Raw genomic sequence first — 24512 nt, forward strand, 5'->3', positions numbered from 1 at the left:
ATTTATCGTCTGGTAGGTGTATCATTCGTTCAGTTTACGGTAAGAATGAAGTACTAAAGTTTTCTTTTATTATACAGATCAACAAAATCGATGTTGAGTAGCCCGGGTCTGGCGACCAATGACAACTCCACAAGTTGGAGGCACGCGCACCACCGCTATACTGTTACCATGTACCCTTAAACTATTAAATTTATTCAACTTGATTACCTTTAGTTACCATACTAGATCCCATATATTAGTAAAAATATATAGTATTTGACAAGTTCAGCTCGTATTCGCATTATGGTAAAGCGCACTAACTGTGAAAAATATGAGTAAATAAGGATTAGGTGGGAGGGAACCAGAGGCGGTGCGGTAGAGACTACGCACACACAGCAGTCGACAGCAAAGATAACAGTGTTGTCTGTGTGGTTGTGGTGACGGGACTTACCTACGGAAGCGTGTGGGCAACACTATGGGGCTTCTGTCAGAGGGCACGCCGCTCTCTTGGCCGCAGACCAAGCAGTACTCAGACCACGTGCGGGAACATGGCATTAAGCAGTTCATCAACCAGTACCACCAGCTCAAGGGCCGCCAGGGAGACTGTCTCAAGTGGGGTGATGAGGTAAGGAGGAGGTGCCTTGGTTTCTGATTCTCCCAGCTCTGGCACTCTTGTCTTGGTGACTCCGGCGGGTCTGGTGTGACCCATCTACCGACTACTGCCACGTTTAAACACCATGCTTGTGACCTGGTGCCTGGGTATTGACCCTGGCACCAAACTCGACCTGGTGTCTGGACCCTGGCACCAAACTTGAGTCGTGGTAGGGAACATATTTCAATCTCATAATCGTGGGCCTGTTTCCTGGAAAATATCCCAGCCAGTCACCATACTCTTGCCCTGATAGCTGGACACTGCCCGGCACTGCACTGGTGACCTAGTGCCTCAATATTTCAGGCACCACGGTACAAGAGCACGAGGTGGCGACGAGCTAAATATATGCCCCAACACGTGTGAACTTCCCTGTCGTACCTTCGCAACGTTTCTTCCCTTAAAACGTTCTTTGATTTCAGGTAACGCTACTGATTTATTGTAACGTAAAGACTAAAGCTTATTCACCTGCAGTTTCTCTGATAATTGTGAATATAACATCAGTAGTTAAGTTTCTTCACATCCAACATTCTCTGATTAGTTAATGAATCATGAAAACAGTACGTACAGCCAGTTTCATCAGCATTGTGATGGTACTGATGGATAATTATAATAGAAAACGGCGTACCGTGGTGGAGAGCATGGCAGTGTGTATAGTATGTCAAGAGTGTGAAATACTTTGTCCTTAAGACATCAGAGGTCTCCGATAGTTCAAATTGTAGATTAGAAAACGAAAGGAATCCTGTATGTGAGGTTTATGCTCGTAATAGGAGTAAATTTTTGACAATGAGGCATTATGTAAAGAAGTTTTGAGCTTTCAGAACGGGTAAACAAGTGATGGTTGCGCCATCAGTATACTGTACATAAAGGTACGACATTGTACTGCGGTGACTAGTGCTTGGCACGCGCGCAGTCTTGTACAGTAGTGAGGACTATCAAGTGATCTAGCCGGGGGCGCGAAGAAATTTGTATTTCAGTTAGATAAGGCGCTTATAGAGCTGATAACGCAGCCATAAAACTACTCTCGTACATGAATAACTTAAGTTCTGAGACAACTGGCACATACGCAACTAGGAGAATGATGAGGCACTAATGCTAAAATTGCTTAGTAATGTTGATTACAGTCCCAAATGTTAATAACACGCTAGTAAAGTACTTTAGGAAAATATTTAACCCATCATGAATGCTAATGAAGTTAAAGCTGAAGCCCGAGCTGTTACCAAAGGTGGAGTTCAGGGTCGAACTTTGAGTGGAAAATGACAACACGTAAATTAAGTTTAAAAACCTTCATTTTTAGATCAAGACAGGTTGCTTGAAAATGGGAATGAATTACACACAACAGGCATACAAAATACTGAAACCAAAGTACAGTGACTTAATGTTTAAGTCTTTGTAACAAAATTAGTATTCTGTTACAGTTAGCTATTTTTACATCTAAAGACACTTCGTTATGTAAGATTATGACCAGATGTGGTACTGAGGCTGACGATATACAATAAAATTGATATATAAACATTTGAGCTGAGAACTGAAAGAGGTAGAAGCACAAATCTATGTTTTCCTTCTTCGAATCAGGAAAATTCTGGCTAGCGAACATGGGATCCTCCTAGATGCTATGTAACACGTTATCTATTGATATCTACAAACCCGTTTTTCCCAGGTGTACATTTGTTATGACTTTCAAGCTGAAGTTGATTGGAGGGACTTAGCTTAAAATAATAATAATAATAACCGGTAATACTTGCATAGTCACGGGTGCCCGGCGTACCCAAAATCGAACATTGCTCCCACACGAAAAAAAAAAAAGAGAAGAATTTGGGTGCCAGAAGCGTCACTCGATATTTGTCTTAAAATCCGAGTGATTTGTGTATAAAATATCGATTTCAGTTGCGCTGTGATCATTTAGTTCAGACAGGGGTGGGGAGGACCTGCAAATGAGTTGGCTACGCACGTTTGATACCATCAACTATCTGAGTAATCGTTTCAGGAATGTGGCACTGAAAAAACACCATGAAGGGATTAATTTCTAAGTTTCTTTTTGAGGAGTTACACGTATGTCACTGATCAGCTGAAGAGTGCGGGCGATTTTCACAATATACTGATAATTTATTTCACTCACGTTCTATTATGTGTACAGACACGTTAGAGTCCAGGGATTCCATGCTAATGCTTTGTAACATAGAATGACACGATTGATAGGTCTGGACATCGACTGCACTGTGGTTATATGAGGCATGAGTTCTCTTTTAAGTTTGTACCTTATGGTAACTACACACTTTATAAACCAAGCAAAAATATTTTAATGTTTTGGGTATGTTTTGTAAAGTATATTATTCGCATAGCTAAACTAATAAGTTCTCGCGATAACATCAGTGGCAGTGAGTGCCACTTTACACAGCTACAATAGGACTTTGGATAGTTATGAGAAAAGGTCCAGACTTTTAACTTACAGATGTTTTAAAGTGGATAGTTATGAGAAAAGGTCCAGACTTTTAACTTACAGATGTTTTAAGAACAATAGTTGACTGTTCAAAGCACATTCTTATGCACATGGTACACCATGCGCCTGGCAGTGCGGCAATTGAGGGCGCGCCACGGTGTCTGGCAGTATCTCCGGTTGGGAGCAACACAAGGATTACAATCACCGAGTTAATCATAATGCATTGTCATGATGAAGTTTGGTCACAAGAGAAGATTCTGTAAATACTCCAACAAACTAGATTACAGGTCCAAATAAATGACATTTAAAAAGTTCTCGCTGACGAAATTGTTAACCAACACCTTGTTGAGGACAATAGATGGAGGCCGAGAGTAACCCCCCCCCCCAAAAAAAAAAATATTATGCAGTTTGTGACCATCTAAAATACAATGATAACTCTATATAACTTACGAATCCGAATTTTTTTTTTTTTTTTATATAAGCTTATATTCTGAATATACTAAGCTTGTGTCGTGTCAGTGTGAGGTACTGTACTGTGTGGGAACGTGGGTTAAATTACGTGTCGGGTGCATCAAACACTCAGTAGCGGGTCAGGCTATGTATACGTTTTCCGATATTCGGAACTTTCGATGTATGTAATAATGTATGATATCTGATTTTTCCCTTATCACACTGTCTTGTTATATGGTATTGTGTTATCGCCATAAAGGAGCCCAACATTGCATAACCAGCCCAACATATCCCACCTCAAACAATGTTATTGTTTGCTTCAGTATTACAGTAATCACCGTAACATCCTGCATTTTGTGTTCGTTACTAGGTCACCCATTTAATGAGCAAGTCAAAATTAAAAACACCTGTCAGTTTATCATTTCACCACTTATCAGCTTAGCCTACTAGCTGTTCGAGCGGTTGTCAGTTTTGTTACTTTGTCATCAACTTTAATGTCCAGTGTTGGTACAGGAGGAAACCTGCCAGGCAGTGGCGTAGCTAGAGTGTGTGCCCCGGGCGGCCCTTGAGTTTGCGCCCCCCCGTGCCCCCACAAAAAGTACATCAATTGTTGCTCCACGAGCAATCCTAATTTCCAACTCCTTCCATTTTGTGAAATTCCGAACGTGAGCTGCACTGGATTCGTGCTCGGATATTCTAGGATTCAGTTTTCACCACATGTTGAATCCATCCTCAGAATTAAACAGTTTGCAACAAAAGCAGTAAAGAGCTTCCTTGGAAGGGGAGTACACCATCCATGATCTCAACATTCTTTCACCATTTGGCAGAGTTTGAAAAAACCATTCGCGTGTTAGTTTTCTAGTTTGTCCTTTGGTTGACACACCTTCACGAATTACTTCACCAAAATTAGAATCTAGATTTTGAACCACAGTAGCCAAGTAATTTCGGGAAATCAAGAACCAAGCGGACTGTGAAGAGCTGCAGAATGACCTCTGTGGGCTCCAAGAATGGTCGAAGAAATGGCTGCTGAGAGTCAATGTCACGAAGTGTAAGAGGATGTACCTGGGGCAAAACAACGGTAAGGAGGCGTATCATATGTCCCAACGGATGAAGAAACTGCACTAGTTGAGACTGAATGTGAGAATGACCTACTATAGGTGAGTATGTTGACAATGAGCTGAAGTTCTTGGGCCATTGCGAGAAGAAGGTAAATCAGGCAAATAAATTATTGGGTCTTATAAGAAGGTCGTTCAGGTATCTAGACAGTCCGCCCCTCGTAACGATCTTCAAGAGTGAAGTGCTTCCCCGTCTGGAGTACTGCCAACCCGTCTGGTCTCTTAGATATGCTAGGGACTGTCAGTTGGTTAAAAATGTTCAAAGGAGGGCCACCAGACTGGTGCCTGCACTTCGGCACCTCAGTTACCCTGAGAGATTGGAGCGCCTGAACTTGCCGAGTTTATACTACAGACGGGCAAGGGGTGATCTAATTGAGGTGTATGAGCATCTCAAGTGGCACTAGTCAGCCGAGTGTCTTTACTTGGAGCTGGCGGACGCTCGCTCCTCAAGGGGTCACAGCTCAAGATTGAGGTAGCCGCAAGTCCTGAAAACTGTGAGGGCAAACTTTTTCGGAGTGAGGGTTGTAAACTCTTGGAAAACACTACCAGAGAGTGTTGTGACGGCACCGAGTGTGAGCTCTTACAAGACAAGACGTGACCAACACTGGAGCCGGTGCATGCCCAGTAATTGCCAACAGTGCGTGAGAGACGTGACAGGTCGCCCGGGCGAAAACGAGCCGATCAGTGGTGAAGAGGATAAAAGTAAAAGTAAGTGCAGGCTCCAGTCTGGTGGCCCTCCTTTGAACATTTTCAACCTCCCTGGCTGGACACGTACTGGCATGGCTGACGGAGGAACGTCAACGAGCAGGTCGTTTAATACATCGACGAATCGGGTGGTGAATACAGCAGACACAGCAATGTAGCCCAGGGTACTGCTGGGGGACTGTTGACGGATTTGGAGGTGTCTAGCAGCAGTGAATGTGAAGAACAAGAGCCGTTTAAAGTTGTTAATAGCAAAAAGAAGAATAGAAGGAGGAATAGAGATGGTACAAGCAGTGAAGATAATATTTCCCACTTGATGGATAAGCGAAAGAAAATTGATGGTGTTAGTCATTCTTCAACCATGATCAGTACAGCGAGTGTAATCTGCACCGTTATCTTTTATTGAGTATGATCTAAAATCACGGTATAATGACACTAGTATCAATGTAATACAATGGAAATGTAAAAAGTAGCAACTTAATCTAAAATTACAGACTCAGAGTACAGTGAAAATGGATGTCTGACATAAGCCCCCCCGACCCCCCGACGAAAGCCACCCAGACAAAAGCCCCCTACTTTGATCGGGGTGGCTTTTGTCTGACAACCCTAACCCTAACCCAACCCAACCTAACTTAACCTAACCCTAACCTAACCAATAATTAACCACAGAGAAGAACAGTATATTTTACCCTCAACTATTTAATTATGTCCGTAACTTTTGAAAGCCCTTACTGTTGTCAGACAAAAGCCACCCCGATCAAAGTAGGGGGCTTTTGTCTGGGTGGCTTTTGTCGGGGGGGCTTTTGTCTGTACCCCAGTGAGGATAGTGTCTTAGTATAAAATCGCAATGCTGTGAAACAAAATCTTAATATTTAATCTCAGTACCGCAGCAAAAGTCACATCAATATTTTTTAACCAATACTTTAATATTTCTTACCTTATAGTATTATGTCTTCCAACGAAGTAAATAACTGGATCGAAAACACAAGAGAACTTAAAAGTCGTCTAGCCTCCCCTCGTCTTGTCACGATGGAGACTTGTGCAGAACTGAAGTGAATTGCTTGTAACTGGTGGATTGGTCGGCTGTACATGAACTGATATGACCCGAGACTGCATGGTTTTGCAGCTACTGGAGACGTTAATCCTTCCCTTTGTATCGGCGGCAAGTTAATCCTCGTCGTGTCTGACCTAACACCTGACCCACACCACATGAGCTCACTGGCGTACTTGTTTGAAGTTGTTTCCTTAATCCTCAACAGGTTACAGGTTGTGTGTGTGGCGGGGGGCGCATAGCAAGGGTGTAGCTCATGACGTGGCCGTGATGATGTGGGTCAGGTGTTAGGTCAGACACGACAAGGATTAACTTGCCGCCGATACAAAGGGATGGATTAACGTCTCCAGTAGCTGCAGATATGGGTGATGAGCAGACCCAAAAGTGCCGCCCAAAAGTGCCGCCCGGGGCGGACCGCCGCCGCCCCCCCCCAGCTACGCTAGTGCTGCCAGGTTTGGTAGTGCCGCACAGGATAGCGGCCTCTCCACGTGTATATCCAGGCCAGAACTCGAATCCATGGCACAGTAGTAAGAAATACAGACGTTACAGCTGTATTAAAAAAATGCTTTCGATTGTGTAAATTATATGTAACTGCTGTAAGCATCTGATTGTGTTAACGTTAGTCCATGTGATAAAAAAAATGTAGTTGGGGAAAGAGAAAAAGACCCTATTTTAAGGGAGAGGAAGTTCAGTTTAAATTTGTGTTGCACCATAATTATACCAATATTGCGTACACGTGTAAACTTGACTAAGCTTCTCAGAGTATCTATAAGATTTAGTAGTTAATAGGTAAATGGAACGACTTCATTTTAATTACCAAGCAATATTAATGAACTTATTAGTCCTGCAAGCATAATGGTCGCCTGCTGAATGGTTTTGTGCTTGCATTTTCTCGTTTAATTACTTGTTCATGTAAAAACTAATAATAAATATTGTAATTCTCTATTATTATTCAGTACATTGTTACCCTTAACATCTCTTGAAAAGTGTATAAGGGCGCCGACTAATTTTGTACAGCAAAAATATTCGCATAAACGACGAATTCCCTTTCCATTTCTTTCTTTACCTCTTTTCCCGCCTTTGCCTTCTTTCTCTGTCCTTTTCCTTGTTTTCATAATTTCGATATCTGCCCCGTAAAGAAAAATAAGTTCCAACAAAATTAACTAAACAGCGCACTTGTTGTAATTCACATCTTCAGGGGTAAGTACTCACCCCTGAAGATGTGAATTACACAAAAGCGCTTGGGAACTTCGTGTTTTCTTCTTTCCTTGTGGTTATCAGCATATACCTGGATCACGCGCACCCACAGTGATTTACTTGCATATATATATATTATTTTGTGAAACTTTGTGTGTTTATTTTTAAGTTTGGTGATATAATTATTTAACACATGTGTGACCCCCTGACGGAGACACGATGATCCTCCCCATACTGGCCAGATATTTTGTAAATAACATTGATTATGTGTTAAAGGAATATCCTTCCTTCCTTAGGCTTTAGTAAGCCCCTTTATAATATTTATACTGTATATACTGGTCACACTTGCCAGATGCTTCTGGTGCCATTGTACAGGGGTACCTAGTGACAGCACTAGGATCCCGCTTCCTCTATCAAGGAATAAACAATTGAAATTGAAAATTGAACACATGTGTTTTATGTTGCACGACGCACGTGTGGTAGCTGCAGACCTCATCACAGCTTTAAGAAGCAGACGTGTGTGTGTCGGTACAACGTCCATGAACACTGTCCCTCACACTCGGGGGAACTTCTGGAGGGATATTATTCTCTATCTCCCCAGGAGAAGAATTCAAAAACATGTGTAACGTTTCTGGGTCGGTCATATAATAATGTCACTTGTAACAGCAGCCAGCGAGAGAGGTTTAGTGTAATGATGAGTGGAAGGCAGACCGGCGGCCACCTTCGTCGTTGATGTTATAATGTATGGCAGCTTCAACAACTAAGGTCTTTTTAATCGCGTATTCTAGTTTTGTAGTTACACTAGTTATCAACAAATAAAATGCTCAACAAACTGCTGATATACCAGTAAAGAGATGTTAAAGAGTGTCAAAAAGTGATAACAGTACATGTCTGATGTAATGTGGATGAAATTTTAAAAACTTGTTTTTAGTTAACAATTTATACACTTCTTTAGTTGAAGAAAAGTACACAAGTATAGTTATAATTTTCAACTGTACAACCTTGTGCCACTTCCGAAATGCAAAAACGTCATATATTATTTATTTTATTTATATTTTTGCCTCGTAATGATAAAGTGGGCTTTCCACGTGTCATTGTACAGTCGATGGGTAGCTAGCTGTTCTGTAACCAGTGACACGATTTAATTTTATTGATAATGTGCCACTTATCATTTTAATAGCACCTTGGGCGGTTGATCTTTGATACTTTGGTATCTAATTACCTTTTTTGTCACTCGCTCTGACAGTCGTAGAACAGGTTTAATAACATACACAGATGACATTTATGAAACTCATCGGTCGTTACCTGTGTAGCCTTCCTCCTGCTAACATCACACCTCACATACAAGATATAGTTATAACATACAGAGGTTAGGGCATGTCTTGTTAAAACATACAGAGGTTAGGGTATGTCTAGTTATAACATACAGAGGTTAGGGTATGTCTTGTTATAACATGCAGAGGTTAGGGTATGTCTAGTTATAACATACAGAGGTTAGGGTATGTCTTGTTATAACATACAGAGGTTAGGGTATATCTAACTTTGAGTTTGTGTTATCGTCAATACATAACTTCAGTCCTCTGCTCAAAGCCGAACACTTGACTACACATTCCAGCCAATAGTGTTATACAGTAGTAATGTATTGTTGATAGCTGCTAAGATCAGTAGGAGTTCGTCATCCTGGGATTATTTATTATCTGATAAGTGTATTTTTATGACATACTAATTCAGTCAGTCTGGGATTATTTATTATCGGATAAGTGTATTTTTATGACATACTAAGCTATTTAGATTTGCTCATTGATTGTGTCCACAGTGCATTTATTTTAAGGTTTGTGGTAGCAGTATGCTAGAGAAGAACCGAATATAAAAATAAAATTCCTTATAATGAATTATTGGTTTTATAATTTCGTAAACTGTTTTTCTTGTACTCATGAGTAAACTAAGTGTAGCACTCAGCAACACTTGAGAGAGCAGCCGTCGTACTCTGCGCATTATTAAGTCGTTAACATGTGACATGAGTTCTGTTTTGAATGTGTTAGGAGTTTTTGTCAGTTCCGTCGCAGATACTTCACGTGTGTTAATCAGTTAGTACAGAGGGAGCCATCTTCACCGTATCTTTTACTTCAGTCTCACTCACGGTATGTCATCCTTGCTCACTTCAGACACACCCCGGGGCAGTTTCCCCCTCCCAAGGTCGTCCTGGTTTACGTTGTTCACCATAGCCATGTGTTCTCACTATCTAATTTCGCCGTTCAATGCATCTTGGACGTTACACCCTTTAACAGCGTCTCCACAGAAACTTGAATATTCCTCTAAATGTTATTGCGATTGCATCAGGAGGAAGGCACGAAGAGATATTGCTGTTCTCATTAGTGTGTACAAATACAATACACGTTGCTGTATTGGGCTCGTAACAGTAAGATTTTTTTCTAGATTATAACCTCATGTTCTTTGATAAGACAGATGTCATAGTGGCTTCAGGCCTAACACTTCAAATTATCATAAAACTCATGAATTTTATGAAATAGGTCCTTTTGTTGAAAAGTACTGTTGGGAGGCGTCGCTATTTTGTTGTATTTGAATTAATGTATTTATTTTGTATTTTATTTTTTAAGTTGCCAAGTTTTTCATGTGACTGAGATTGGGTACAGGGAGGGAGGGACATGTTAATGTTACTTCTTACCCCCAGTTTTCACCATCCTGGTTTTCCGGGACAGAACCTGTCCTCGTTTCGGGATCTTGGGAATTCATCGTTTATTTTAGAGACGTATAAATAAACAAATAAAGACTAAACCCAATATGCGATGTTAACTTTACTATCGGTACTTGGGTACAAAACTAAAACAGTAACAGTAGAATTACATTTAAAAAGTACTTAAACATGCCGGTATACCAAATAAAACCTATTTAAAGTTGACTGTAGAGGTTTTTTTGTACTAAAATAAACTACATTGGTTTTTCATGGTGTAAAATCATATTTTGACTTTTAATTACGGGAGACTCGCTTTTATCTTACAAATAGTGAAAATCACAATTTAAAATATCTATAACATGGGTGGAAAGATAAGAGGCTATATTTAGACACAATATGCTTCCTGCCTCATCATATAAGGGTAGCACGTGGAAAAACAGGGTGATGGCTGGCGGGGCCTTCAAACAGTCAGTGACATGAAATAAGCTCTAAAAGTAAATTTGAAGAAATAGAGGCGAGTGCTATTTCTAATGTATTGTGTTAATATATTTGGTGTTTTCCCAGCAAGATCAATACGCAGATGTTATTTTCATAAACATTTACAAATGCGTAAAAAGAGGAAGGTAACTTTGTTCTTATTGTGTATGTATCGGTGTATGTATTTACTTTGTGTTTGAATAAATGTTTAGATATTGTATATATCTGTACTTGTGTTAATGGATAAAACGTATCATACCATTATATCTGAACGAATGGTCACATCGGAAGCTCACTATGGAGGCTGTTTATTTATTTGTAGTTAATAATGTATCGCCCGTAGTTGTACTGAACGCTAGCGCCCGTAATTGTAGTAAACATTGGCTCCCATAATTGTAGTTAACATTGGCGCTCGTAGTTGTAGTTGGTAGTACAGCGATAACGCGCGTATCTTTCACCAATATGCCAAAGGTTCGAATCATTTTTGGCCCAGACACAAGTGAGAAGGGCCGTTATCCAGTAACATAAAAGTGGTGAAATTGGCTTAAACAAAACAGGCCAGTACCCCAGAACTTAACATGTAATCGGGTTACGACATTGGTGGTGGTGTCTTGCCTAAGAAAGTTGATAATAATAACATGGTAAAAGTTAAGACTTAAGGGGCATGTATGATGAACTCTTCCAAAAATTATTCATTGAGTTTTATCCTTTAGGATGGGCGTTGTGTCATCACACGATAATGATGGTGATGATATGCTTTAATAATTAGCAGACTTGTACTGTATACGATAAAGCAATTTTATAGTAAGAGTATATTAATGTTTTCGATCATTAGGATGGGATACTTTAAATAAATTTTACTTGGATCTCGTTCGGTATAATTATAATGTACAAGTACTGGTATTATTTTGTACGTTTTTACTACCCTCTTACAAGGCCAAATGGGGTATATAATTGTCTGCATGTCCCTCCCACCGTTCTTGACTCTTCTGTTTTGTCTCAACTTTATCAAACTTCAGTAGAATTAAACTATATACAGGTACAGGTATGTTATGAAACAATATGTTTTTAAATACTTGGGGAATTTCGCGAATTCCAGACACATATGAAAATTTGAAGAGCCACTGTAGCTGTAGAAAATCAATGATGTGTTTAATGGAGAGGATGCCAGGTGGGTGGTGTTGCACATGCCCTTGCCTGTGTCCTCGGTGAGTCAGCAAGAGAGGGAAGACTGCGGTGTCTAGCAACGTGTACCGCTTTGTTGTTCCTGCTTTACAACCATAACACAACATTCTACTACCACACTACGCTATGCTACCACAATGTTCCACCGCAGGACTCTGAACACCATCGCAATGTTCCACCACCACAATGCTCCACCACCACCACAATGCTCTACCACCACAACGCTATATAACCACCGCCAGTGCAACACCACCACAATACTCCACCACCAGTGTTATACGACCACCAGCACCACAATGTTCCACCATTACAATGTTCCACCACATCACCACAATGCTCCACCACCACCACAGTGTCATGCGACCACCACCAGTGTCATACAACCACCACCACAATGTTCCACCATTACAATGTCTCACCACAATGCTCCACCACCACCACAATGTTCCTTCATTACAATGTTCCCTCACCATAATACACCACCACCATACAACTGTTTAACCACCTGTCTCTCACTTCTTGACTTCATCGGTTTTAAGTGAATAGATAAAGTATTATCTCCCTATATAAAAGATTGTAGCTAACAGTTTGTGACGAACATTATGGTGAAACTTTCCCCTTGTACGTATTGTGTTCTTGGACATGATATAAGGAGATTTATACTGTACTGGATAGTATTATTACACAAATGAATGGCGCCTCCTCTTGTGCGTCTCTACAGCTTGTGAAGATGACTGAAGAGATAACTGCACGATAACGACGAGTTCTGTTTATATTCGAAAATTCAAACTGGTATATATACTGTATACTATTATATATGAACACTGTAGTGTGGCTGTTATGATTGTAAAAGAAATCTTTAATGAAACCTAGCATATTTTACCAAATAAGGACTAATTTCCATTAATTTATCGCAAATAAAATGTTATCCCTAAATGGCAAAAACGTTTTAAGTTTAAATCGGAGGATTAACCATATTAACGAGCCTATTATATATATCACTTCTGTGCAGGTAACACTAAGTTCAGTAGTAGCTTCAGTAAGTTAGTGTGATAGTGCATGGAGATGATCCGGTTTTGTTTTTGTGGTCGAGGTGATGACGGTTACCAAACTTCCCCAAAAAATTAATCGTGCGGTTTTATACGAATCTTGGTATCAAGCAATAAGTACCCAGTTAAAGACTTGAGTGTGGGTGTTTTAAGGTGGTTGAAAATTGTTGAACTAAGATAGCTTTTAAGAGGACACACAGTATCAGTGGTCGCTCCTGCCTGGTAGTTGAATTATACACGACCTTGGTACGTCTCGGGTAACTCGCGAAACTGAGGTTTCCTTTGGATGAATGTTTTATCCTGTCAAATTCATAGACTATATATCGCTGTTCAAAAAAGTATCTGTGGGCAGGACAACTTCAGTATACATAAATAATGTACAGTGACCATGTCCGTACTCTCACACTGACGTATTTGTAAGGTTGATCACATTTAATCAGTAAGTCTATATCAATACATACAGTAGACGACGGTATCCACAGCATTTTTTGCTTTGGTCATTGGTATCCATTTGTTAGCCATGATCTATGCATTCGATTGACTTCAAAATCCATCGAAAGAAGCGTTACCTTAAAAGATCCCCATGAGACCGTACTAACGGTTGTGCATGATTCGGATCTCTTACCTTAGTCGAGTTTTCCTTAGCTAAAAGAGAATAACACTTAAGATTGTCCATGAATCCGAACTCGGATCTTGTAACAGGCTTCTGGCATTTAATAGGTGGCACGTGGCAACCAGCACAGCTCTGCCAGACGTAAAACACAACGTCTGGCAATTAACCTTAGTTATATCCATTACAAGGGGGTGTTCAAGTAAAATCTTGATTAGCATTAATAGTATTTATAATTAGCGTAAACAGGCTCTATTTATGCACATTATTAAAAAACAAATACAGATATAATGGTATTATTACTAGATGAAAATGTAATTATTATAGTAATGGATACACGTGTCTCGTAGTCGTATCATATGTGTTTTGGTTAACAAATCTGATAATTAGGTGTAACTGTCGATAAATCGATAATTAAATTTTGTTTTTTGTAGATAAAAGTCTGTACTGAAGTGAAGTTCACGGTGACTTCTATTATTTAAGGTAACATTCTTTGCTTAATTAATTAGTAAAAAGAAGCCCGTAGCATTGTTTCATTAATACAAGGACTCGTGTTGCATATCTTAAAATATTAGTAAAACTGCCACCGCCAAGACTTTAATGATGTTATAAACCCAGCGACACAGCATATGGCAAAATATAGACCAAATTATACAGCATAATGAATTTTGTGATATGATAATGCTTCATACCAGGTCGGTGTTTGTCCCATTGTTTTCTTTAAACTGCATAATGTAACTTGCTAGTCGTAGCTCCAAAGATGCTCAATCTAGTGTGTCGCGCTGTAGTGTTGATACGAACTTAAGAATTCATATCTCAGCTGAATTTGAGTTAACTAAACGGTAAGATGTCCAGGAATCCTGGCCTTGGATGATATTGCCGATAAAATAAGGTTGCCATGGTTAGGATAATAACACATGTGTACGTACTACGTACTCATTCATGGCCACGTCACTTTAAACAGCCTCTGGCGAAACAATCCCTTTTTTTTTTTACTTTTACCCTCTTCACCAGAAGATCGGCTCGTTAGCCCTTCACAAGCACCCGTTTAAACATACCAAACATGGCTTAAATTTTCACACCGAGAAGCATACCTTGACTGAAGCAACTCGACCTCTGAGTAAAGATCTCATGTGGGTCGATATAGCACTAACTCAAGCTGGGAGGGATATTTTACAGTCGTATTGGAATGTGTGGTCTGAGATGGGCAGTGTTGCTGATGTATACAGTATAATGTATCCAGCTGATGTCTGCAGTGGTGCCACAAACCTGTCGCCGCCCCTCCCTCTCTTACATCATACCGGACTAAGCTGTTAAAATATGTTGTATAGTGTGACGTGTGTGGGCGGGTAGTAACTTGGGGAGTCAGGCCCTGTATGGGTTGTCGTCACCTGTGTTCTTCCACTGACTTGTCAAGGAAAAGGGAATATAATTGCACAGGATGTAAGGGGGTGTTCAATAAACTAGCCCCCTTGCGGGGCAAATCTGGAAAAAATCTGAAATCATGGTCCATAGGTGTTGCTTTAGGCGGCTTGGGGAATAACATTTTTGTCTCCTACAGATCAATATTCCACTAACCTTACTAAGGCATTCTTCCTGCAGGTGTTGGAGCTCTCAGTGCTGACATCCACAATGTCAAAACAGCTTTAATATCAGTTTCATATAACTTTGTTCTGCTTCACATCACAATTTGAAGATCAGACACTCATTCTAGGGAAAGAAAAAATTATCTTTGTTAAAATTGCCGAGATGTGTTTATGAAGAGCAAGTGATTATTACACTGGTAAATGTTCTTATAGGTTCAGAAGATAAGATTATAATGATTGTGCGTCACTTAGAGGGGAATATACAATATTAATTCATACATATAGTTTAGCTATACGTAGTATAATGTGGTCAAGTGTGTCTCTCAGTTGCACCACAACACCATACAGTATATATCACCAAGGTATTATGTTAGTACTATGGAGCTGCACCACAACACCAAACATATCACCAAGGTACAGTGTTATGAGCTGTACTTGAGAGTATTATCAGAGATGCAGCGATGGAACATCTACTACGAAACAACCTTGTAAAAGATTGCCAACACGGTTTTATGCCGGGGCGCTCTTGCTTGACACAATTGCTCAAGGTATTGGATATTTGGACCCATATTCTAGAACGGGGTGGTAATATCGAAAATATTTACCTAGATTTTGCCAAGGCTTTCGACAGTGTACCCCACGAAAGGCTGAAAATCAAACTGGAAGGGTACGGAATTCGGGGAAATGTCCTAGCGTGGATAGAAGACTTTCTACATGACCGCAAGCAATGTGTGGTGATTAATGGCACGAAATCGTCATCTGTACCTGTAACAAGTGGGGTACCACAGGGTAGTGTATTGGGCCCGCTGTTGTTTGTTTGTTTCATAAATGATATGCCTGACGTTGTACACTCCTCCATACAAATGTTTGCCGATGACGCCAAGTTATTTCGGGAAATTAAGAACCAAGCGGACTGTGAAGAGCTGCAGAAGGACCTCTGTGGGCTCCAGGAATGGTCGAAGGAATGGCTGCTGAGATTCAATGTCACGAAGTGTAAGAGGATGCACCTGGGGCGTACCAACGGTAAGGAGGCGTACCATATGTCCCAACGGGATGAAGAAAATGTACTAGTTGAGACTGTGTGTGAGAAGGACCTAGGTGTGTATGTTGACAATGAGCTGAAGTTCTCGGGCCATTGTGAGAAGAAGGTAAATCAGGCAAATAAATTATTGGGTCTTATAAGAAGGTCGTTCAGATATCTAGACGGTCCGTCCCTCGTGACGATCTTCAGGAGTGAAGTGCTTCCCCATCTGGAGTACTGTCACCCCATCTGGTCCCCGAGATATGCTAGGGACTGTCAGTTGGTTGAAAATGTTCAAAGGAGGGCCACCAAACTGGTGCCTGCACTTCGGCATCTCAGCTACCCTGAGAGATTGGAGCGCCTGAACTTGCCTAGCTTATACTACAGACGGGCAAGGGGGGACCTAGTTGAGGTTTATAAGCATCTCAGGGGGCACTACTCAGTTGAGTGTCCTTACTTGGAGCTGGCGGACGCTCGCCCCACAAGGGGTCACAGCTCAAGATTGAAGAAGCCGCAAGTCCGGAAAACCGTGAGGGCAAACTTTTTCGGAGTGAGGGTTGTAAACTCTTGGAACAATCTACCAGAGAGTGTTGTGACGGCACCGAGTGTGAGCTCTTTCAAGAGAAGACTTGACCAACACTGGAGCGGGTTCAGGTACATTCAGGAGCCGGTACATGCCCAGTATTTGCCAACAGTGCGTGACAGAGACGTGACCGATCGCCCGGGCGGCTAGCGAGCCGACCTTTTGGTGAAGAATATAAAGGAAAAGAGACGTGACCGATCGCCCAAGCGGCTAACAAGCCGATCAGTGGCGAAGAGGATAAAAAAAAACACCAAACATCACCAAGGTACAGTGTTATGTTACTTTGGGGCTGCACCACAACACCAAACATATCACCAAGGTACAGTGTTATGTTACTAGAGAGCTGCACCACAACACCAAACATATCACCACGGTACAGTGTTATGTTACTTTGGAGCTGCACCACAACACCAAACATATCACCACGGTACAGTGTTATGTTACTATGAGCTGCACCACAACACCAAACATATCACCAAGGTACAGTGTTATGTTACTATGAGCTGCACCACAACACCAAACATATCACCAAGGTGCAGTGTTATGTTACTATGGAGCTGTGCCACAACACCAAACACTATTGTAACATGGATCATATACTAAATCCATTCACATCGATGGATTGTAGAATAAATAAATGCAGGGGACACACTTCTCAGGACCAACTCATAACTAAGTTTAGGTGAGGTGAAGGTAGACTTAGCTCCCGTATATGACTTGTGTTGTGGGTAGCATACACAATGATCTTGTGTTGCAGGTAGAGTACATGATGATCTTGTGTTGCAGATAAAGTACATGTCTGTCTTGTGTTGCAGATAGAGTACATGATTATCAAGTTGGACCACAAGAACAGGAAGGCACGACTTAGCTTACGAGGCTCTGAGCTCCTCGAGGTGTTGAGGGAGGCTGAGGAAACCAACCCTAAGTAAGTAGCAATGGCCATTGGGGAAAACGTTGGGGTCTTCTGGGGATATATTCACGATTCTTGGAGCTTTGGAGAGAAAAGATAGATCAGACTTGAGTGAACCCGGGGGGGGGGGTGGGGTGGGGGAGGGTAAGTGTGGGGAGGCCAAAGAAGCCAACCATATAAGTATTAAGGGTTCTGCTTATGAGTACAAAGATTGCTACTGCTGCAAAGCATTGCTTGCTTTCTGGTTGATTGGAGGCCCTGTCTGAAGGTGCTCAGTGGTGTTGGTGCATTTCTTGTAGGTCTTGTATTTGTTTCAGCTAGAAAATGTGACTTCACTTCTCAGTACTGTATAGTGGTTGGTGTCTTTCTTTTTTTTTGGTGTATCACCAGTAACCTTTTAAATATTTTAAAAATATTCTCATCTCTTAGATTGTCTTGTGCATATGATTAAGTATTTGATGTACTTTGTTAGGGAGGTGCGGTCACTATGGCGACCAGAGTATGCCGAGTACATGGTGGAAGGGACCCCTGGCCAGCCCTATGGCTCCCTTGTCCAGCACTTCAACATCGTGGAGCACAACATGAGCTTCCGCCGTAGTGAAGTGCAGAGTTTGTTGTTGCCAGATGAGGTGGTACTCTCCCTCACAAATTTTCCCAGGTGAGTTACCTATTTTCAGGTACAGTTAAACTCATATTTAGGTTGAGAACACTTTTTATGATACAGCATTTCACTATGTGGGAGTTGCTGTGATACTGTTTCAAGGTTTTACTCAATTGCAGTTGTTAATCCCTTGACAGTGATGTCCCCTTGCTTTTATTGTACAATATTTAGGGATCTTGTTTCTTGTATTTTGGCATTTACAAGCAATATAACCCTTGCCTGCCTATTTTTTAGATTTCAGCCAATGGTCACATCTTGAAAAGCTGGCTGCAGTAGGTGATAAAGAGAGTTAAGTCTCCAGCTTCCCACTGCCTCCTAGGTTTGGTTGGCTGGTGTGAGAGAAAAACCAAATATAACAATGAGGGTTTATAAGGATGTGTGTAGAAGCTTTAAATGTAGATTTGAAAGCGTTAAAGAGTTGACATCACTCTTCAGGTTGGGCTGTCCAGATTTTACGTACCCACCATCCCGTCCTGACCCCAACTCTGGAGCTAGTCGGTCCCTGTTCTTCCCAGAGGAAGCCATCACACAGAGTCACCCAAGATTTAAGACACTCACACGCAACATCCGTGAGAGACGTGGAGAAAAAGTAGCCATCAATGTCCCTAGTGAGTACAGTACAGTGCAGTACATTACATATTCTTCAACCACATACATTAAGCTTTGGCTTAAGTAATTACAATGCCTGAATAATTTCTATGATGTCATCTAGTCACCCCAAATCTTGTTTGCTTGAAGTCATTGGCAGGACTGAAGGATTGTTGGTAAGAACCTTGTTTGTAGTTCAGGGCTGTTTGGAGTGCAGAGAACATTGTGAGTTACTGACTATCTTCCCTGGCCACAAAGGTAACCCTCTTATCACTGGATACCTCAGCAGGGTCCAGGTGTACTGGGTGATATGTCTGCTTTTGTAGCATGTGTGTGTATTCTCTTTAATAATGCATTTCTCTCATTTTCCAAATGCACTTGTTCAGATTTACATGCAAATTTTACTATACTGTATATATATAAATTATCTCCGATAAAGTTTATATGTATTTACTTTTCAGTATATGTAGACCTTAAAACACCTAGACCATTTGTAGAAGATTTGTCTCAATATGGCGATGATGGCAGTTCTGCAGCTGCTGCGAAGGAGGACCAAGTGTATATGGATGCGATGGGTTTCGGTATGGGATGTTCGTGCTTGCAAATGACCTTCCAAGCATGCAATGTGAATGAGGCCCGGGTCCTCTACGATCATCTAACACCCCTCTGTCCTGTTATGGTGAGGACTACACATAGTACAGTACTTTGAGGGTTATGTCACATCCATTGGCTCTACCAAGATTTGTATATATTATATGTCAACAGGCATGGCTTCTCCCATTTAATAATGTACAGTATATTGTGTCAACAGTCATACTTTTCTTATATGCTGTATGTTATGTCAGAGACCTTTACAGAAAACTGTCAGAGTTAACTCCTTTGGAGGGAGAAATGTGAAGAATGCATGGAATAACCGGCTAGAGAGTGTTGTGATGGTACCGAGTGTCAGCTCATTTAAGACCAGAGCCAGTGTGTTTAGGTACATTCAGGAACCCGTACATGCCCAGTACTTGCCAACAGTGTGTAACAGAGAACAGACTGACCACCCGACCAGCTAGTGAGCTGACAAGTGTTGAGCATGATAAATAAAAATAGAAAAATTAAGTTAATCAAACATACTGAGTTTCCACTTGGTCGAGAAGTGGTGTTGCAGATTTTACTAATTGAGGCAAAAAACTTAGAGTAATTTCTGAGCACCTTTAGCAACAAATCTGTGAAATAATTTTTTGATCATTTTAAATGTAAACTGTGACTGACACAGAAGAAACTGATTCTCTTCCCATCCTAAATTATAAAATTTAACCTATTGAATAATGAACATTAAGCATAGGATGTCAGCATATAATTTTGGCATTTTCTTCCAAACCATTGACTGTTGACCTTAAATGGCTGAACAACCTTATCCAAAATGTCAAGTTGAAGAGGAATATTATTCAGCATGTGACGAGACACATTTGGTCAACAAACTACACTCCTGAAGGGTGCCTGCTGGCAAACTCTTATTTGAAGGCAGTTTAAAAAATTCCAAACTTTTAGTGTGGGAAACAGTTTTCACAAGTTCAAAATGTTTCCTAGTGGATTGATCTTGACTAAAAAATATTTACCAAGATATTAGGATCATGCATGTTGGGGTGAACAAATCTTGGAAGGAAGTTAATCATGATAAAGTGCTGTACTGTATGCAAAAGATTTATCAGTTCTAATGTTTCTGGAAAATTAGTAACAGTTTCAGGGAAAACTGAAATTGGCATCCATTCTAGTGTTCTTTGGTCAGTCCTTAAGTCAGGTGGAAAAGTGTCAAAGATTATTATACAGTACTTAGAAGAGGTTCTAGTTTTGTGTCCTTTTACCTTCTTTTTTTCATGAAGATAAAGGTAAAGTTGAAGACTGAAAAATGTCTTTAAATATCTGACATAAATTCTGAGTTGCTTTACAATAGTGATCGGGGCGTCCTAAAGTAGATGGGGCCTAGGACATGTGTCCTCAGTCACACACACATGGTATAGCGTGACAAATTTTTAAGTTCCTTCACTGTTTGTGTGGCTTGTAATATGTTATTTACTGATTGTTACTCACCTTTGCTTTAATCAGTGATCTCATTTCATATGAATTAATTCCCCATTTATGTTGACTGGTGTGGAAGTTTTTTTATGTATTATATTTATTTTTTTGACTGGTCAAAATGATTCTCCAACTTTACCTCAAATGATAAACTTTTTAGAACTTACAAGGATCTTGGATATGTTTTTGTAGAAAATCCTTTATGACTTACGGACAGATTCCTTCTACTATCAAGATCTTTTCGAATTTTGACTAAGTATCATGTGGTGGGTAATCATCTTCACAGGTTTTTTCAAATATTTTAACAGATGTTTATGATTTTAGCTACACACCAAAAAAAATATATATATTATTTTAGAGTACAGTAGGGTCGGGATATATCGCGAGATAGGGTCCAACGATGTTCGCTGTACAGGTATACTAAATCGCAATATATAATTACATGTAATCGATGGGGAAAATAGGGTTAGGCTCTGGAGGCCCAAAAAACGTGACTAAACTTGACTTAACGAGTTCATTTTCTTACTAACTAAAGCACCAGTGAACACTAGACTCGGGAACAACTGGCTATTTCAATATCAAGGAACACCAGACTCAGTAGCAGACGCCACACTGCCACCCTCACTTGACAATACCACACCTACATAAATGAACACCAAAAATATTAGTTACAGTATTAAATCTTTTCCATTAAGCTTTCCATTATCTTCACTTCATTTTTCACGACACTAGCAACCCATTTACACTCGCTTTAGAAATTGGAATCTGCAACAGACTCGACAGCTGAAGCGCCATCCCGAGAACAACAGACGACACACTGCCACCCTCACTTAACAATCATAAACGAACAAACCAAAAATATTAGTTACAGTATTAAATCATTTCCATTAAACCTTCCATATCTTCACTTCACTTTTCACGTCACTAGTAACCCACTTATACTCACCAAGTCGTAATCTGCAGCAGAATTGGCTGCTTTTTCATCACTCACCCAGAAAGACTGAGCGGGCGAGCGTGAATGAGTGAGTGAGCAGCCACGGTGGCGCCTCTGGTGAGCAAATAAACGCATTTGTTTACCGTGGCGGTACATTTGTATTATTTCCTGCCCGATTTCCCTCACGAAATAAAAAAAATATTGCTATATAAAGGAAAATTTTTATAATTTTGGTAAATGCGATATAAAAAAACATTATATAAAGTCGCGATATATCCCGACCCTACTGTATTGAATTGGCATCATTTTGGCTTCTCAGGTGATAATTTTAATTGTTATAGACTGAGTTATCAGTGTTAGCAGCTGTTGTGTGGGCTTCACATGGACCTCCGAGAAAAGGTTTGTCTTTCTTTTTTTTTCCCACCGTATTTTAGATTTCATCCTACTACTCCTCCTTTTCAAAATAGTTGTTGAAATCATTCCTTGTTTTCAGATACTCTTAACTTTGTTCTTACATTCTCAGTGACTTTTGGGAACTTTAATCTAAGTCAGACAAAAATGGCTATTGTAGAAATCTATTTGTTTTTAGTTTTAGGGTCAAGAGGTGTTGATCCTTATTGTTGAGGGATGATCTGGTAATGGTGTTGATTCTTCTTTCAGTTGACAAACCTTAAAGTGGTCTTGTAAGTCTTTCTTACACAAATTTGAGTCAAAGATTTGGCCATGAATTATATCTTCTGAGCTGCAAATTGGAAACATTCTGTAAATTAAGAGGATGGTTTCCTCTGTCCATTGTGTAAGTGTAAGCAGTTTAGGTTTTTTATTAGTGTTTTTAAGTAGCCTTGTAGTAAGCTCTAAATTTGTATCATAAATCACAGCTCTGGTGCTTGTAAAGTCTGGGTGTCTGGGGAGGTATCTGGTGTGCTCAACCAGGTTGTATTCAATAGGTTCATATTTTCAGGGAATCACAACAGTGATAACCTCCATGAGAAAATGTTCCTGATGTCCATTCTTGTTTAAGGGAACCTTGTCATCGTATATGACCTTTGTTTGTTATTCCTCTGACAGGGTATAATGCAGACGAGCTGTGTGGTGCTGGGGAATGTGTAAGGTTAGTATGTCATACTTTACTGTAGCTATCTAGTTGTCTCCCTGTTTGGGATGCATGGCACACTAGTAATTGGAGCTTTATTATGCCACTTCCTCTCTTCTAGCTGGCTTCAGATACACAAGTCTCTTTGGACCGATGTGAGATTATAAAAGATTGATCCGGCAAGATCTCGTTTTATGGTTAATGCCTTTCACCAGGTGACGTGAATTACAGCTGTGAGTCTTGAGTTGTAAACCTGGTGTAACCCTTGGACATCATAGAATATGACTAATTCATGAATTAGTTATGCTTCCTCATCACAGCCAAGTCCCAAAAGGGGTCTTTAAAAGGAACAGTTTACCATTTAAAGCAGGAAACAATGAGTCCTGAGGGCCATATCAGTAGACACAACTTGAACATTATCTGCCTCAGCCATAGTGGACTTGTCAGGCATCAAGCCTCTTCAGTCCTAGTTTAGACTTCACTGTCTGGATGGCTCCCAAGTGCCTGGGTCTCCCTCACCCCTGTTGGCAAATGGAGGTAAATGCTTTTTTCTTTGCTTTCAGTACTAGTGAAGTCTCAGGTTGGTCTACACAGTTTTGTTTCCAAAGGTTTATGCGAGGCTTTCATCTGTATTTGCAGTGTGGTGTAAAGGTTGTATGACATTGCTGACAGCCTAACTGGGACTCAGCTGGTGTGTCTGTTCAAGGGGACTGTCATCATCTACAGTACATTGGGTCAAGGAGTATAGTAATCCAGTCCATTTTTTTTAAACAGTGTTTATGTCTGGACTGACTAGAGTGATCTGGCCCGAATCTTTTTTTATAATTCATTGGCACTTCCTGAAACGTACGCCCCTTACGCTGTGTTTATCACCTCGTGTCTAAGCCGACCTGTACATAACACTGTACGGTAATTCTTGTGCCTTGCACGAATTCACCATTTACAAATACAGTATACCTTTGATAAGCATTATACAGTCAGCCTCTGAGACATGTGAGAAAATTTAGAAAAAAAAATGTTGAGAGAAAAAAAACAATGATTTGATGAAAGGTATAGAGTACAGTACTGTACTATATTCGTGAATGATAAATTTGTGCAAGATACATTATTCTTATAAATTTTAGGTATGTTAACTTTATTACTCTTTCTCGTGGCAAGTTGAGTACATGCTGCTTGCTAGTGTTACATGCGTAGTGTTATCATCCTCAGCTTGCGCTCACTGCTGCCTCGCCAATTTATCGTGGGTACCTGACAGACGTTGACTGTAGATGGAATGTGATAGCCGCCTCAGTGGATTGTCGTACCCGGGAAGAACGAGGTCTGGAGCCACTGAGAAACAACAGACTTGTTATACCCAAATCTCGCTATGATTCAGTGGACTGTTACCTCTCCGAATGTGGTGCCAGGTGAGTGACTGGAGGAGAGATGTGTGCTGCTTCAGTTTAATCAGTGAAGGGCACACTGTGCTGAACTGTA

At 40.5% G+C, this 24512-nt stretch overlaps 1 protein-coding gene across 3 annotated transcripts in view; it reads left to right on the forward strand.

The window, feature by feature from the left end:
* Window positions 1–377: 377 nt before the first annotated feature.
* Window positions 378–24512, forward strand: part of LOC121860732 (glutamate--cysteine ligase-like) — a 37000-nt gene continuing 12865 nt past the window's right edge. For all 3 annotated transcript variants that reach the window (XR_006087922.1, XM_042358059.1, XM_042358060.1), the window contains exons 1-6: window positions 378–604; window positions 17605–17714; window positions 18172–18357; window positions 18796–18968; window positions 19410–19627; window positions 24246–24442. Coding sequence is in view for 2 of the 3 variants with exons in the window: in XM_042358059.1 (XP_042213993.1) it covers window positions 455–604; window positions 17605–17714; window positions 18172–18357; window positions 18796–18968; window positions 19410–19627; window positions 24246–24442 (1034 nt within the window). In the remaining variant the exon portion in view is untranslated. The remainder of the gene's footprint in view (window positions 605–17604; window positions 17715–18171; window positions 18358–18795; window positions 18969–19409; window positions 19628–24245; window positions 24443–24512) is intronic.

The sequence above is a fragment of the Homarus americanus genome, unplaced genomic scaffold, assembly GCF_018991925.1.
Source record: "Homarus americanus isolate GMGI-L3 unplaced genomic scaffold, GMGI_Hamer_2.0 scaffold23617, whole genome shotgun sequence".
Lineage (NCBI taxonomy): Eukaryota > Metazoa > Arthropoda > Malacostraca > Decapoda > Nephropidae > Homarus > Homarus americanus.